A 17472-nucleotide genomic window follows, 5' to 3' on the forward strand; every position below is an offset into this window, starting at 1 on the left:
TTATTTTCAAATTAAGAGAAGAGCTGAGAATAGGCAGCTCTAAAATACTGGATGCCATAAGACCTGCCAAAATGGCAGAGCACCAAATGAATGAAAAAATGAGCTAGTTATGAATATTAGGCATAGTAATCGGCAGGTTCTTGATTACATGTAATGCCGAAATGATAATAATAATAATAATAAATAATAATAATTAATTATTATTATTATTATTATTACCACCTGTACGTTAAGGGGAACTTAGACAAAGGGGAAATAACACAAAAGATATTCCCCTTGGGCTAGTTATTATTTATAGGCCTTGAAATAGTATCTGTAGGTTCTTCATTACAAGAGGCCAAGGTAATTAATGCTGAAATGATTGTTATTATTATTTATTAATTATTATTATTACCTGTACCTTAAGGGAAACTTAGACAATGGAGGAATTAGAGGACAATTAAAAAAACGACGTTAAGGGGAAATATTGGGCGATTATTATTTATTAGGCCTAGTAAATAGTACAGTATCTGTTAGGTTCTTCATTACAAGGCTTAGGCCAAAGGTAATTATTAATGCTGAAATTATTATTATTATTTAACATTAATTACATTATAATGATAGTTTGGACAAGTTCAATAACGCCGGAAATGGTATATTATTTATTTAATATTTCTCTTATGCGCTCTATTTTTCATTTCATGCTTCAATTTTGTCCCATTTCCCCCAAAATTTCTGTCCATGTCAGTATGTGAAGCGTGACTGTTGTGTCAGCCTATGACCCTAGGCCTAGTTTAAGGAGGGTCCTAGGTAAGACCTCAGCCTGTAGTTAGGCCTATAGTTTATCCTCTTTCTCTCTAGCCTTTGGTATAACTGTACCTATCTACACTTTATAACAGGAGGTACTAGCTGTTGTTGTAGATAATATACTAACATTTAATAACATCCAAGAAGGTCACAGTTAGATACACAGTGACGTACATCACATAAGTCCGTGAAATTTCATAGGCCTACCGTAGGTAAACATAGAAAGAGCAATAATAGTAAAACTCGAGCGTCACGACATTGCGAAGTGTCTGCTCTTGTTCCTCGTATCGTACTCACTCGAGTCAATCCGAGATGGCCCGAGTGAAGTTTCATGCAAATGTTTCGTACGGGAAAAAAAATCGCAGGCGGGGCGCGATTTTTTTTCCATAAAGTGTAGATAGGTACAGTTATACCAAAGGCTAGAGAGAAAGAGGATAAACTATAGGCCTAACTACAGGCTGAGGTCTATATACCTAGGCCCCTGCTTAAACTAGGCCTAGGGTCATAGGCTGACACAACAGTCACGCTTCATACTGACATGGACTAAAATTTTGGGGGAAAAAATGGAACAAAATTGAAGCATGAAATGAAAAATAGAGCGCATAAGAGAAATATTAAATAAATAATATACCATTATTGAACTTGTCCAAACTATCATTGTAATGTAATTAATGTTAAATAATAATAATAATAATAATAATAATAATAATAATAATAATAATAATAATAATAATAATAATAATAATAATAATAATAATAATTTCAGCATCAATTACCTTTGGCCTAAGCCTTGTAATGAAGAACCTACAGATACTGTACTATTTAGGCCTACTAGGCCTATAAATAATAATCGCCCAATTGGAATATCTTTTGTGTTATCTCCCCTTAACGTCGTTTTTTTAATTGTTCTCTAATTCCTCCATTGTTTAAGTTCCCCTTAAGGTACAGGTAATAATAATACTAATAATTTCAGCATTAATTACTTTGGCCTAAATGCTTGTAATGAAGAACCTACAGATACTATTTACTAGGCCTATAAATAATAACTAGCCCAAGGGGAATATCTTTTGTGATATTTCCCCTTTGTCTAAGTTCCCCATAACGTACAGGTAATAATAATAATAATTATTATTATTATTATCATCATTTCGGCATTACATGTAATTAACTTGGTCTAGCCTTGTAATCAAGAACTGCCGATTACTATGCCTAATATTAATAACTAGCTCATTTTTACATTCATTTGGTGCTCTGCCATTTTGGCAGGTCTTATGGCATCCAGTATTTTAGAGCTGCCTATTCTCAGCTCTTCTCTTAATTTGAAAATAACTGTCATTCTGTTTCATTTGATCAGTGATGAAAAAAAACGCGCTTTTCCTTACTCTTTGTGCTTTTCCCAGAAAGCGTCTTTAGTTGGCCTAGGTAATTATGCAAAACCCAGGCCTTAAACTAAAAAATTAAAATTGTCAAAGTATGAAACTCAAGTTAAAATAACACTTTTCATTACTCGTGCAGCTTAATCAAATATTATGTCATTTTAAACGACCCATTGGTTTAACATGGTAACATCAATGTATTTTTAAAAATTAGGCAGCGACGTTCTCTCAGAAATTGTTCTGTAGACGTTTATCTGTTGATGACCTTTTGACCTCCTGAATTCTGCAATGAGATTTTCGGGTCGATTCAGCCGAGACGGCCCGAGTGGAGTTTCATGTAAATGTTTCGTACGGAAAAAAAAATCGCGCCCCGCCTGCCCCGCCTGGCCGGTGGTGGTGTGCTCATCGTTTCATCGTCGTCGCGGTAATCCATGTGTTTTTGTGGTGTGGTTTGTTGTTCAGTACAACCAACCAAGAAAGGAAGGAAAATAAGGTAAACATTAGGTTTACACCATTATTTTCTTACTTAGCCTAGAGTCTACTATCCTAGAGCTAGAGTATGGTGATATTGCATGCAATATAAGGCCTAGTTAGTGGCTTAAGCTAGGGCCTAGGCCATCCTTCCACCAATTGAATTGGCATGTGGCTAACCGAAACTCCAGGCTTAGGTCAGCCCTGACATTCCCCTATTACTAGAAAAGTCCTAGCTTGGTTGGTTAGCCTTGCTCAGGATCCGCATGGTGAGTAAGTAGATTCTGCCCTACTAAACACTTCGCAAACTTAGCTATACCTAGCTAAGTCTAAGCCTAGGCTCTTAACTAATGAGTTAGCCTAGGCCCTAGCTAGGCGACCCGTTAGGTAGGCTAGGCTAGCTAGCCTAGCTAGGAAGAACATACATGTACATGTTTGTTATGTTATTGTTAGGCTTGACACACTGGCACAAATCAAACATTGTCGTTTAGATGTGCATGGAGGATTTAGGCATTATGGTCTTACAAAACCAAATTTATTATTAATAATGTTATTTTTATTCAATGCTTGGTAAATCCTACTGTCTATTTATATTTTGAACAGCAAGATTTTATCAGGTAAAATGTACCTTTCGTCTTCAAATTTATTACAATTCAAACTTTCTACTGTACTACACCAGGGTCCTCTAAGTCTTCTACACATCGCGGGACAGCTTCCCGCACCCACAAGCAAGCAAGAATGTACCTCATCGCAAATTGAATATGATATAATATTTGTATGTTTTGACTACTTTAATAAAATTAAATGTGTTAAGGTCATTAACACTCTTGACCACAAGGGGTTTGAAAAAATATTATCAGCCACTGCCAGACTTTTTAGCGAATTTTTACACTTTTCCGAAGCTCGTTAAGAGTGTGTATGTGATCAGATTGACATGTAATGGATACTACAAGAACTACAAACATTTAATAGCTTTATGATGATGCCAAGCGCTTTATTCTAATCACAGTCCAGGAACCCGCAACAGTAAAATGAAAATGACTCACTTTTGGAGATTTACGTGATTTCATACAAAGAAGCTAAGATAATCATGAAAGCACATCAATATCGCTACGCTCAATGTAAACAAACAAATAGTGAAATACTCTCGGTCCAGACTGAATATATATATATATATATATATATAACCCATCTATCGGATTCTGTAAAACAAACCTGAAACACGGAGATGTAACGCGTTACCAAACACAGAGATCTCTGTATTTGGCAGGCAGAGTGTTAAACCAGATCTCACAGAAGTGACTTATTCCAACTTGGAACCTGTGCTGTACTTACCGAGCAAACCTACAGCCTCCGACAGCTAGATTCTATTGGACACTTGCTGCCATCTTACACATTTTAATGTGTGTCAAGTATTTCCATTGTTTAATCTAATTGACAATTCTTTTTCAGATTTAAAGTTGAAGAGGGTGACATTAAATGAAACATGACGTTGAATCAACAAGAGGGAGGTGCTGCCTGCCAAGGATGTAGCCAGCTAAAACAGGTAATATTTTTTATAATTCATCATAGTTGCAGTATAGAATAGGCCTCACTGTTGGCCTGTTTTACCAACAGTTGGCCTATTTTTAGGCCCTAGCTTAAAAATAGTCTGCATGTCAATATTGTGGCATAGCAGCACAAACAGTCTGCGTAATTCTTTTATTCATGATAATATTTTTTAAAGTATTTTTTATTCTTAAGGTCACTGAAAAAAATAATTTATTAATAATGATAATAATTATAATAATAATAATAATTATATTATTAATAATAATAATAATAATAATAATAATATACAGTATTTTTTATTCTTAAGGTCACTGAAAAAATAATTTAGTAAAATAATATTAATAATGGTAATAATAATAATGATAATAATATACAGTACTATGATATTCTTGAATAATGATAATAACAATAATAATAATAATATTATAATAACAATAATAACAACTAATTGACTTTTGTGAAGGGAGCATTTTAAATTGTTTTATACATTTTTCTGTCATTTTGGTGTTGTTGATGAAATCCATTTATTCACTGTCTAATTTTAAATTTTATGTTTTTAACCAATTTAAATATTGTATAGATTTGTATTGTTTTTACTTTCCCAACTGAAGATGCCTCCATGCTCTTTCATTATTTTAGATTATATTAATTATCAAACATTAATTTAAAATTGTTTTTTTATTAAATTGATAACATGATTTGTTTTTTGTAGGAACTGGAGCAATGTAAGATGGATCATGTATTGAAATATACAACGTTAAAGGAGAAGATTATGTTGGTTGAGTAAGTATTTTAAATTTGTTTTTATATACCAGTGATTTTCAGACAAAGTCAAACTATGTTGTCTGGTCTTGTGTCATGACTACTTAACTGGAGGATAAACCAATCATTTGCTAATTCTCATTTAGGAACACCCCTCAGATTGAAAATAGATGAACTCTCGGTCCTTGTGTAATTCACTTCATTTTGATATAAGTTATTTACACAAAATTAATCTTAACCCTCTGGATACCGGATTCTTTTGTAGTGCAAACCCTTGAATACTGGATTCTTTTGCAGTGTAACTAGGTTTTTTGAGTATACGTCGTTCTGGTGGATTTTTGGGAACTTTCTGTAAATTATACAGAAAAAAGTTTCAAAAACAAAGAAAGCTTATAGAATAAGCTTTCATTTGATGTATAATTTATATTTTTAGGATTTTTTTTCATAATATAATATAATATAATATCTATAATATAATAGAAATGACAGAAAAATGCTATATATAAATCGTCAGCAAAAACCCCCCAAAAAATAAATTATAGCCAAAAAAAAATAAAAACAAATATAAAACATTCCTATTCCACACAGTTATATAATTTATTTACCCAACCATCCATAACTATAAGCACGATCTTTCCATTCAAAAGCATTGACCACCCTCACATTTCTAGGCCTAGGCTCATCTTCATCAAGAACATCTCCGCCGTCAGAACTGCTTGAAGCCCCACCGTCATCATCGCTATCAGGCACGTCTACGTCTCGCACAACTAAAAACTCACCTTCATCGCTGTCTGAATCAAAAATCAGGTCAATCGCTTTCTCAGCTGTGTACACATCTTGTGCGGCCATTTCGGACAATTTTCAAAATTAATAACAATTTCAAATTGATATTTCTAAACATTTTTATATAAGCGCATGTGAGTTCTTCACAGATTTCGAAAGAAAAAAGCTTCACGCATGCATGTTCAAAATTTCTGACGTATTGAAGCTAAAATAAAAACAGAAGAGCGATTTGAAAACCACCTATTTTTTAGTCACTAAATTTCGACTGCAGTCGGAAATGGGAATTCTCGGTTTGAGGTCAATTTCGACTACAGTCGAAGACGGTATCTAGAGGGTTAACAAGATAATAATGAAGTTTAAAGTTAATATCTGTTACCAATATATTATGTATACTTTCTAACTTTCATTTTTGTCTTCCCAACAGTGAATTAATTCGACAGTACCAAGCAAAATCTCAAGATATCCTTTGCATAAATATATTCATTGGCACATATAATAACAATAATATGTCGTTCTTATATAGCACTTAATGCCTTAACAAAGCCTCTTCACTTCACATATGCCTAGTCGTTTAAATTTATAAATTAATAAAATATGTAGTATTAAATATATATGTTATATTTTATCACTTGCCACATAAGTGGCGGGTTCAAAGGGGTGGAGGGCCTAGCTGGTCCAAGCCACCAAAATTTTTCTAAATTATTTAAAAAATGGAAAAAAAAAAATTCATGGATTGACCGCTGCACATAGTTCTAATTGATGAATAATAAGTTTGAGGTAATCCTTGTTGAAGTAGGATAACTTCACACTTAGGTCATGGATTCTCCCTGAAGAGGCAAAGTTCTTCTAGAAACTAACCCATCGCCCTCAAATTTGTAATTTTTGCTTGTTATTATTACTGTATACTGTTAATAGTATACCTGACGTCAGCCGGGCATGGTTAAGGCTGCACGCTTTAGATTACAGTGTAAGAAAGGTTAAACAAAATGTCCTAGAAGTGGCTTCACTACCTTCTTGTACTGAGAGAGAATAATGATATTATATTTTATTGAGTTTTGGTAGTGTTTTTTGGTCACATTTTTAAAAATGTTTAATTCTGATGCATATAATTCTGTTGTTGCCTTAACCACATGTTTACAAAATACCCTTCTTAAGAGTAAACTTGAAGAAGTAGCAAGTCGTCTAGCAGCATCTCGCAAGTAAGTTACTTTTATATTTTAAAAAAGTATTAAGCAATGTTTTTTCACATTTCAATTATTGGGAAGGTGAAGACAGATAATATGAATTACAGTAGGGATGGTGCCAGGTTCCTCCAGCGTGCGGTTCACCATTCCTCAACAGATTGGCAGTGGTCCCAAGTCTTCCATGAACAGCGGTAGTCTCATGGAGATCAAGACAGCCTCTCACACTCCTGAAAAGGGGCAGAAATCTCATGAAAACTAATCCATCTCTTGAAAATCCATTACATTTATATGTTTTTATCACTATATTATCATTTGTTGTTAATGTTAGTAAAATTTATGTTGATGATGGTAAAGTTCCTGATGATTACATTGATGATGATAATGTTGATGATGATATTTTGACGGTAACATTGATGATGGTAACGGTAGTGATGGTAATGTTGATGATAGTAATGATGATGGTAACGTTGATGATGGTAATGATGGTATGATTAATCGATTGATCTGAAAGACATAGACATTAATTTTCAAAATATCTCTATAACATAAAATACAATTGTTTATGTATATTTTATTATTCTTCCAGAGACTGCAAAGTTTTAGAGGAGCAGTTTTCAAATACCTTAAAAGAAATTATTCCAATACGATCGGTAAGTTTCTATTCTTCACTCTTCTTCAACATAATGTTCAAATTAATAAAATCAGTGACAGGTGCAAGAGATTTCCCCTTGCCATCTTTTCCCCTTTTTGACTCAATATTTTTGCAATTCTGAAACTCACCCCTACTCCCTCTCCTATTTCCAACTTTTTTCTTTCCAACTTGTTTAATAGTTTTCCCTCTCTAACACTCTTCCCTCCTTTTTTTCTGTCCTGTTTTCAAAATCTTGGGTGGGTCTTAGAAAATATATATTGCCACACAATTATTTTTGTAATAATGATAAGAAAAGTTTATAATATCAACAAACTAATAGAGATATTGTTCGGCTATTGAAATAAAGATTATATATTGATTTCAATAATTATATTTTACCTTAAAATATGTAATTTTACCTCGCAGGAGAATGCAAAAATGAAACTAGAAAACAAACAGCTAAAGCAAAATGCTGAGAAAACCTGTGATAAACAAGCTGCGAATGAGGTAAGTGGATGCAATTTTTTTTACATACTTTTTACAAAAATTCAGGAAACCTAAAAAAAAAATTTTAAACCTGGAATTGATTATTTTAAAAGACAAGTTAGCAACTATCTAATCAATCAGTCAATCAATTTATTGTTTTATTCATATATTATGTAATTTGAATGATATGAATTTGGGATAAACACTGAATTTTTTTAAGGCAATATGTTGGGCAAAATGTTGGGATAAACACTCCATTTTGGAGGCAATTTTAAATAAATTGAATAAATAAATAAATTGAATTGTTTACAATTATTTAGACCAAGTTAAATCTGACTTGAATTTTCTTAAAAATTCATGCGTAAATAATACTTTACAAATGAGTGGCGACCAAATGTACATAGTTGTCTTTTTTTATGATTTACTGAAGTTTTCATTTAAAAATTATAAAACATGCTGGCAGCCAACTTTGTTGGTTAACTTTAAAGTTATATCTAATAATTTACTGAAATATAAAAAGTAAACAATGCACTTTTTTCTTAGCATTTAAAGTTGATTATATTTACATGCCAGTATATTTTTCTATCTCATTATTATTAATACTAATTAATGTTAATGTTAATTCTATTGTTTTGGGGGTTGGGTCAACTGACTTAGCTACAGTAATTTGGTTCACTTTGGTTGAATCTGGTTTTTTTTTTGTTACTATCTGTTATGTACATAATATTATAATTGTGCAAAAGACCAAATAAGTAATGAAATGAAATTATATTATATTACATTTATCTCTATTTTATCTGAATGGGTTTTACTTTCAGTCTTTGTGTAGGCAGTTACAAGATTTGCTATCAAGACGAGATGAGGAACTGCAGACGGTAACTGCAAAACTTAATAACCACACTGGAAGGTATTTGAGAATGTTATTAACCTTTTTAGAACACTGTATTCATTTGAATAAATGCCCCAGAGCATTATTTTTGTTGAGAAAGAGTTTTAGAGTGGGCTTTTATTAGAGGAGGCGTATTTTTTTGGCGTAAAATTGATATGTATATACTCAAATAAATGCCTCTTAATATCACGGTAAATGTGCAACTGCAACACAAAATTGCAGTCAAAATGTGTTATTGCTTGATCATAAAGATTTATTGATCCCAACTAGGTTAGAAAAACTGTAATTCTACTGGATTAGAAAAATTAATAGAATGTGTTGAGAATTATGTTGCTTCCATTAGCTTTGTTTACAGTCATTTAGGGGGTATTTTTATTCGTTTATTGGAGGGAGCCGTTTATTTTAAATGAGGGTCTGGCAGAGGCACTTTTTCAAAGCTGGGCATTTATTCAAAATATGGTATATGTTTTTTACTTATATTCACAGTATGTGTTTAAAGTAAATTAATAGAATAAAATATTTACTGAATTTAACAATAAGATGATTGACAATGACAAGACGTGTTGAATAATGAAATATCACATTGAATTGTGAACAACTGATTGTCATTCTTTTTTTTGAACTTTTTTAAAATTTACTAATTATTATCTTCTTTATCAGTTTTATGTTATTGTACAATGTTACCTATTTTAATATTGTATTTTATCATCGTTTTACGTAAAACACATTGAACAATATGTATATCTGAAAATGTGATATAGTGCTTTATACCGAAATGGTCTCAAAGTGCTTGAGGTGTGGACTAACTTTTACAGTAACTTGCTTCTTTCCTAAGTATCTCTTCGTGTCTCAGCTACCCAGTAAACAAGTACCAACTATTCCCGTCTGTTTACAAAAAATGGGTTTTATAAATAAATATTTTTTTTATTATTATTCAGTGATCTAAAGAAATTAACTAAAGTCAAGGAAGATAATGTGGCGCTTAAGAAAGACAACTCAGAATTGAAGAAGAAGAACTCGTCAACAACTAAAAAACTAAATACATCTAAGGTAAGTTCATTACGTAGATTTGATGGGATTTCTGGATCAAATTCTGAACCCTGTGCGCATTATAATTGTTGGTTCCTATGATGTAAGGCAGTAGGACCTTTCCAGTTGTCCATGCATGTGTCTCTGTGATGCCGATATCATCAAATTCTTCGAAAGTAAACAAGCAAACCTGAATTTTGCTTACATGAAGTATTTGTTATGTAATTGTGCCCTATTGCTTGAAAACATTTTTGGATGGATATTAAAACAATACACAAGGACTTTATTACCACTCTATCCATCCGTCTAGTGTTACTGTATATGGTACAGTGGATGATTGATTGTCATACATTTATACACTTACATAGTGCCTGTTAAGACAGACAACCTGTTTGTCACTGGCATTAGCATAAACCTAGAAAAAATTAATGTCATAATTTGACATAATTTTTTTTTCATAAATGCTGTTTTATTATTGGGATTATCAAATTTTGAAAAAAATTCTATCGGAGTATGTTTTTTTTTTTTTTTATATAAAAGTTCATACAAAACACTGTTGTATTATCAGGATTGTATACTGTACTCACTTGTAGTCTGCTCTCTGTGACTCTTAGCATTAGCGGCCACACTTTGATAATGCTTTTTTACTGTATTTTTCTTTGCTTTTTAGAATCGAGAACGACAATTAAGAGAGCTGTTAATTTTGCATAATGTAGCAATACCACGGCTAAAGAAGTTAGACAAAGAAGCAGTACAGAAAAGCAGTGATTCCAGTGCTGAGGAAGGTAAGATATAATCATAATATGATGTGCATATAGACCTTGGCTTAGTGGACTTCAAGGTACCTTGATAGAAAAATATATGTTGTTGTTATTACATAAATTGTATGTACAGAATTTGAAATTGAATTTTTTTAAATGTCCTGTGAGTGTGTTTGCACAGTGTGTATAAATGTATACATACAAATGAGAGGAAAAGCTTTAATTAATATAGGGAATAGTGTTCATCGCAAACCTTCATTGTATAGCATTTTCATTTTGGCCTTGTAAGCAATAGATCATGGTTGATGGATGTTGAAAAAAAAATGCTTCTGATTTTGAAGATTGTGTTTGTGTGTTTGACATTGCTTTTCTATCGATCAGTTTTACTATATTTTTGATATTTAATATCTTTTTATTGATGGTTATTTTATGTGTGATTTGTTTCTGGATTTGCAGAAGATCAGGTATTGTTATTCCTAAGCAGATAAATAATTGTAAATGAAAAAAATAATATAGTCCTTTCCATTCTTGAACTTTGTCCATACTATCAAATTTTATGTGAAAAATAAATGATATGCCCATATTTAGGTGTAATATGACATCATGCCCATATGTGTGCACATCACATAGACTTGTCACATATAATTTGAAAGTATGGACACAGTTTAGTTTCCTCTACTGTTGGTTTGCAGTATCCATCTTATTTATGGTTTTCACATGTATATACATACTATATAACTATACATCTCAATATATGTGTTCAAGACATTTTAAACTAAAATTTTATTTTTCAGATTTGATTGATTCTGAAGCCATACAGGAATTGATAGAAAAGAGAAAGTCTTCAGTTTCAAAAAAAGTATGTCAGAAGGATCAAGAAACTCAAACAATTTCAATGGAAGAACCAGTAGTCAACTTCAAAGAAATACATCAAGAATTAAATGACACTCCAGTGAGCCAGAACCGGCAGACCATTATTCATTCCATTGTTAAAAAAAGTTCAGCCATCAAAACACCAAAGCAACGTCAAGGTTCCAGAATTTCTTCCTTAATGACTGTCTTTAACATCAAAAAGATGCCAACATGTCTTTCGCCTTTACCACCCTCTCCATGCAGGAATTTTACTAAGGTATTGTATTTTTGGGTTTGGTCAGTGAGCTTTCAGTTTAAATTTGTAGTTTTTAATTTACCAGAATAAACTATGATTTAAGAATATATATATTATTTTTTTCTTCAGGAGCTTAGTGAAGACAGTATAAGTGATGAAGACGATGCAATGTCGGTGATTGCAGGTCAAATTGATGTTGAGCTGGAGAAAGCTCAAGACTCCCCACAAAGAGCACTTTCCCTAGAGGTAGTTAACCAAGTTGAATATTCAAAGAAGCTCAAATCCTCAAAAAAGCACAGAAAGCATTTTGAAAATACACCACAGCGAATGACAAGATCCAGAACTAGGAATTCCAGCAGCAGTTGTCAAGAAAATGACCCTGTTTTATTACCTGAGAAAGTTAAAAAGCAGTCTTATCAAAAAAACAAGACTTCAGCAAATAATCTGCAGTCCCATTTAAATGATAGGAAGAGCTTATCCGATACATCAGGTGATGAACAAAAGGAAATTGATTCTAAGAAATCTACATCAATAGTTGTAGATGCTATTACAATAGACAAGGACAGAGTAGCTGAACAGAAAATTCACACAGATAATGTCAAGAACTGTATTCCTTCTGAAAATAATGCAGATGTAAAGTTGAAGGAACCTGTGAATTGTGCCAATAATTTGAAAACAGAACCTGAAGACTCTGAAAGTAAAATTTCCAATGGTATGTGTAATGATAATGTTCAGAAAAATCGTTCAGAGGTGAATCTTTCAAAAACATCAGAAAAGACGGAAGCAGTTGAAGAACTTGAAACTGATATCGGTCCAAATTTACCAGACATTAAAAGTGCAATGGCTAACACCAACTATAAATATTCAACTAGTACTGATATCAGTGATTCACAAACATATGATTTGTCAGAGATAGCCACTGATTCTGTGGATTATTTAGAAGCAACTCCTGATGGAAACAATGAACTAGAAATTTCTTCAAATATTGATTTGTATGTAGATGTCAAAAGTCAAGATGAAGTTTTGATAACCTCTGTTGAGAAAGAACAATTCAATGAATTGCAAGAAAATTTCAAGTTACAAAGTGATTTTAGTACTCCATGTGTGGAAGAAAGGTTAGAAGGAATGCCTATGAAGCTGAACATAAACAAGTGTATTGTAAAATCAGCTATTCCTGAAAATACGAAACTGTTTAATGAAGATCAGGTTGAAATAGATCATCCCACCTTAAAAGAGCATCATGATGATAAAAATGATAATTCTGCAGTTAGTCGGGCAGTTGAATCATTCAGTGTCAAAAAAGAGATTGATACAACAGTTGAATTAAATATACTAAAGTTGAAAACTACTTCGAAGAATGATCCTAAAACTACACCAGGCGTGTCAAACTTGTACTCATCTTTTGTGAAAGCATCATCGAGTTTGGAGGAAAATAAGTCAAATAAGGTAGAGAATGATGCGTCTGATTTAAAAGAAACCAAAAGGAAAGGAGAAACAAAAACAAACCAATCTGATGAAAATTTAGAAACAAAAGGTGTTGATAACAACTGCTTAAACATATCAAAAGTTTTGCCAAAAGAAAAGATCAATTTTGTACACAACATAGTCTCTGAAGATAATATGAACGCAGTGCAATCTAAGAATAATTCTATTGACAATAGTTTGACTTCAGCAGGTGAAGATGCAGTTAAGGTTGATAATGACGTGATTGCAGAAGTTGTCCGAGAAACAAACTCTCTGGATTTGCCTGAGAGACGAGTAACAAGATCAATGGGTGATGTTAAAATTGGTAAGACCTCGTTTCCGACAAACTCTTCACATCAAACGTGCAAGAGAAGTTTGCTTGAGCATGATGAGGGAATATGTCAAAAGAAACAAAAGAGAACTGTTTGTTCTAATGAATTGACCGGTTCAATGATTACTAGGTCAATGAAAAGTAATAAAACTGGAATGCTGGAGCATGGTTCTAGAGATAGTGATGCAAGTTGTGATCCCTCTGCTCTTTTGCCAGTAATAGCCTCTGTCGATGTATCAGAGGACAATACTAGTAGTTGCAGAACATCCAAAAATTTACTTGAAAACACCTTTTCAGCATGTATTTCAAGCATCATTGCAGGTCTTCAAGCAAAAGAGCCTATGGAGTGTGACAGTGGTAAAAGCACTGGCAGAAACAATGCTGTGCTGCCTCAAAAGTTTAAACAGAGTACAGCAGCTTGCAAAAGTTTGCAGTTTGATGTGACGGAGAAAGATGTGGTAAATGATAATGATGATGAAAATTGTCCTGCTTCTTCAACCAATGTCTTTGAAACATCAACAAATTCCACTGACAACACTCAATCAACAAAGAACCAAATTCGGTCATCGCAGAGGTTCAAACGTGTTCGGAAAAGATCCGTCCAACTGACACCGCGACCATCACTTGTGTCCCCAATTGCCATTTCACCTCTGACTCTCTCCCACCATCCACCTCCAATATCACCAATGAGTTCTTCCAGGGGGAGTACACCAGCTCTGTCCTCTCTGTCACAGAGTTTACCATCTCTTATTCCTCTTCCAAATCCCATCTCGCCATTACCAACTTCTCCAAGACGACGCTCACTTAAAAATTGTCCTCTATTTTGTAATCAGTTACCTGTAACACCTATTTCTCCTCTGACACTGCCATCCACTGCACAGCATTTCGCACCAAGTTCTTCAATATCTCTGGCACCACGTTTATCCCCACTTATAGATCCTCAACCAAGTGCAAATATTGTTGTCCAGGGTCCAAGAAAAAGAAGACTTGCACATCGACTGACTTATCCTCCTGATGTTCCTAGTTCAGTGTCTCATAAGTCAGAGCATAGTGTTCGATCATCCCCAGTATCACCACCCAGAATCCATGCATCAGTACCTGAAGGAGTTGTTGCAGTGAAACCTAGTAGATCAACCGATAGACTGTCAGCTTTTCGATGCCCCACTCCAAAAAATATTGGTAGTAATCAACAGCAAAAATCAAGTCTTGCTTTTACTGCATCTAATGCCCTTTTAAAAGGTAGCTTCAGACAGAGTTCATTCACTAAACCAGTTTCTACTGATTCAACCATCAAAGCAACAACAACAACAACAACTTCAAAGTTACTGATAAATTTTCAACCAGCAACTCACACAGACCAACAAAAATGCCATCCTGTTGTAACACAACAGAATCCAGAGGTAGCACAACAGATATGCCATCTAGAGGTGGCACAAATGAAAAATTGTCCAAGTGTTGAGCAACAGAGTCATTCAGAGGGGGTGCAAAAGAAAGGCCATCCAGGAATACTAAAACAGACGAACTGTCTTCCAGGGGCAGCACAACAGAGGCAGCATCATCCAGGAGAAGCTGCTGGAAATAGTTGGTGCAAAATTGCAAAAACTCGGATCAGAAAAAAGAAAAAGAAGAAAAAAGTCGCAAAAAAGCAGAAATCGGTTGAACTACAGGTTAGTTACACTTTCAGTATAAAAATATCAGATTTGATAATGGACGGGTTTGGGGCTGCAGGTTGATAGTCAGAATACCTGCCAATCCAAGGGTGATGGGATAGCAAAAAAAACAAAAAAACCAAAGGATTTTCTGTGATTGGAGGGTAGGAATAGAAAAAGAGGAGAGATTTTATAGTTTAAGATGATAAAAGGCATGCTTTTAGACCATAATATTCAAAGGATAGTCAGAGGGGGAAATATTCCAAATATTCAAGATACAAGATTTCGTTATTCTCCTTAACGGGAAATTTCCGGCAGGTGTTCAGTAAAAGTTATTCAGTGTTTAAACAAAATAAAAATTTTAAAAACTAAACATACTTTACACATGTTGCAAAGACAAGCCAAACCAGTCACTCGTCGTTATTAATACAGTATTAAAGAGTAAGACAATTGCTATAAAATGGTAAAAAAATCATCCAAATCGGACATTTCCTTATGAAGTTACAAGCGTTTAAACATACAGCTGTTTAAAGAACAATATATAAGAAATCAGACTTCAAAGTTTATGATTTCAGGCTTTTCTCATGCAGAAACTATCATCAAATCCTTAAAAAGTGTTGTTTTAACATTGAAAATGGGGAAAATAACAGCATAGAATGATGTATAGATATGTAAAGATTAGTTTAGTGGAATAAAATAGATTTTTTTTAATTTGACATTCCAGCATATTTTGGCCATTTTCTCTGAAACACGATTTGCTACAAGTGACTGGTTTGGCTTAAAACAGTAGATATAAATAGTAAATAAATTATGTATACATTCAAGGTGTGGATGACTTGGAAAAAGAAAAATAAGAGTGAATTGATTATGAATACTGCACTGTAGTCATCACTATGCTAGAAAGTATATTACAGTACTAACTTCCATTGAATCTTTTTTTTAAACCAACAGAGATTAGAATATCAGTTAAATGCAGAAAGACTTCTTAAAACAAATGTCGAGGATCAGCTGGAGTTCCTGGTTTCACAAATCTCCAATGTAACAAGTGAGGCTACAGCAAAAAGAGCTACATCAGGACTGATCTGTGTAAGATTTTTGTTTTTAATTCCAGTTAGTTAAGAAAACTATAGACACGGTCTACAGGTATTGAAGAGTATATGTTGTTTTTGCGCTTTCTGTGGTTGTCAGATGTATGGTTCGTTCACAACTATCAACATTTTCACAAGTGTGCGAAGAAGAGGTTGAAACGGGGAGGGGTAGACAAATTTGTACATTTTTAACATATGCATGAAAATGCTGATCTCATAATAATATGCAATATTGAAATACAGAATAGATTTTTATGACCAATTATAATGCAACCATGGATATAATATACATTTTTATGTGACCAAGTACGGTACATTAGTTGAAAGGGAAGCTGTTTTAGTCATAAATTTTACCGGTAAAAATAACCAGCCAACCGGGAAAAATGTTGTGTTTGTAAAATAAAAAAAACCACAGATTGGGCCTAGGTTGGCCTTCTTTGAATAAGTGAACATTGTTCCAGTCTATGCCTAGGCTTTGACTGTATGTGTTGTTGTTTTTTCAAGTCATAAAACCATACAGTACTGTACTCAAAAGGGGTAATGTTTCACACTGCGCTAATAGCTAAATCTTTATGGAAAATTTTATAAGTAACAATGTTTCTAGTGGGAAAACAGTCTGTAGAGATATGCTCGATTTCAGCCTTTACTCCTTAGACATATTCATTTATATCCTATTCATTAATTATATATCTGAAATTAATGTATATTATGTCTGTCAAGCATGTATATATTTTTATTATTGTTATCATTATCCTACAGTTCCTGATCTTGAATCATGTAGATCTTCTACCAGTGATTAAGGCCATGTGTGAAAGTGGTAACACATCCACCAAGTCACTAATCACTCCTCATGAAAAGATGCTAATTGATGCCATTGCTGCTAACCAGGTGAGAAAAATGATTGCTTTGTTTTCATTAATTTTGTTTCAATTAAATTAGTAGTTTAATAGTTTAATTAACGTTATTTAATTATGTAATAAATATCAATATTCTGTGAGATAAACCAATTATTTTTCACATACTTGCTGCTTTTCAATTTGAGTGAGTTTAGTAAAAAAAATCATTGGTTTATCTAAAAGAAATATCAGTATAAGATGTGTATAAGAGACAGGAATTATTTCAT

At 33.2% G+C, this 17472-nt stretch overlaps 1 protein-coding gene across 1 annotated transcript; it reads left to right on the forward strand.

Moving 5' to 3' along the window:
* The first annotated feature begins 2524 nt into the window (after positions 1 to 2524).
* On the forward strand, positions 2525 to 17425 carry LOC117121553 (golgin subfamily A member 4-like). The gene is made up of 15 exons (XM_033266789.1): positions 2525 to 2655; positions 4086 to 4179; positions 4897 to 4967; positions 6154 to 6188; positions 6868 to 6928; positions 7500 to 7563; positions 7971 to 8051; positions 8849 to 8937; positions 9858 to 9969; positions 10619 to 10733; positions 11504 to 11838; positions 11947 to 15279; positions 16213 to 16347; positions 17109 to 17237; positions 17348 to 17425. Exons 2-15 carry the CDS (start codon positions 4120 to 4122, stop codon positions 17423 to 17425), a joined length of 4698 nt encoding a protein of 1565 aa, XP_033122680.1. The 5' UTR covers positions 2525 to 2655; positions 4086 to 4119.
* Positions 17426 to 17472: the final 47 nt, after the last annotated feature.

The sequence above is a fragment of the Anneissia japonica genome, unplaced genomic scaffold (assembly GCF_011630105.1).
Source record: "Anneissia japonica isolate Jap-2015-1 unplaced genomic scaffold, ASM1163010v1 scaffold3217_len398964_cov164, whole genome shotgun sequence".
In the NCBI taxonomy this organism is placed as follows: Eukaryota; Metazoa; Echinodermata; class Crinoidea; order Comatulida; family Comatulidae; genus Anneissia; species Anneissia japonica.

Bases quoted from the DNA above. Each gene is read 5' to 3' on its own strand.
- LOC117121553 (XM_033266789.1), top strand. From the start codon at position 4,120: ATGACGTTGAATCAACAAGAGGGAGGTGCTGCCTGCCAAGGATGTAGC. The intron at 11,839-11,946 runs GTATTGTATTTT...TTTTTTCTTCAG, and splicing joins CATGCAGGAATTTTACTAAG to GAGCTTAGTGAAGACAGTAT. The intron at 17,238-17,347 runs GTGAGAAAAATG...ATATTCTGTGAG, and splicing joins ATGCCATTGCTGCTAACCAG to ATAAACCAATTATTTTTCAC.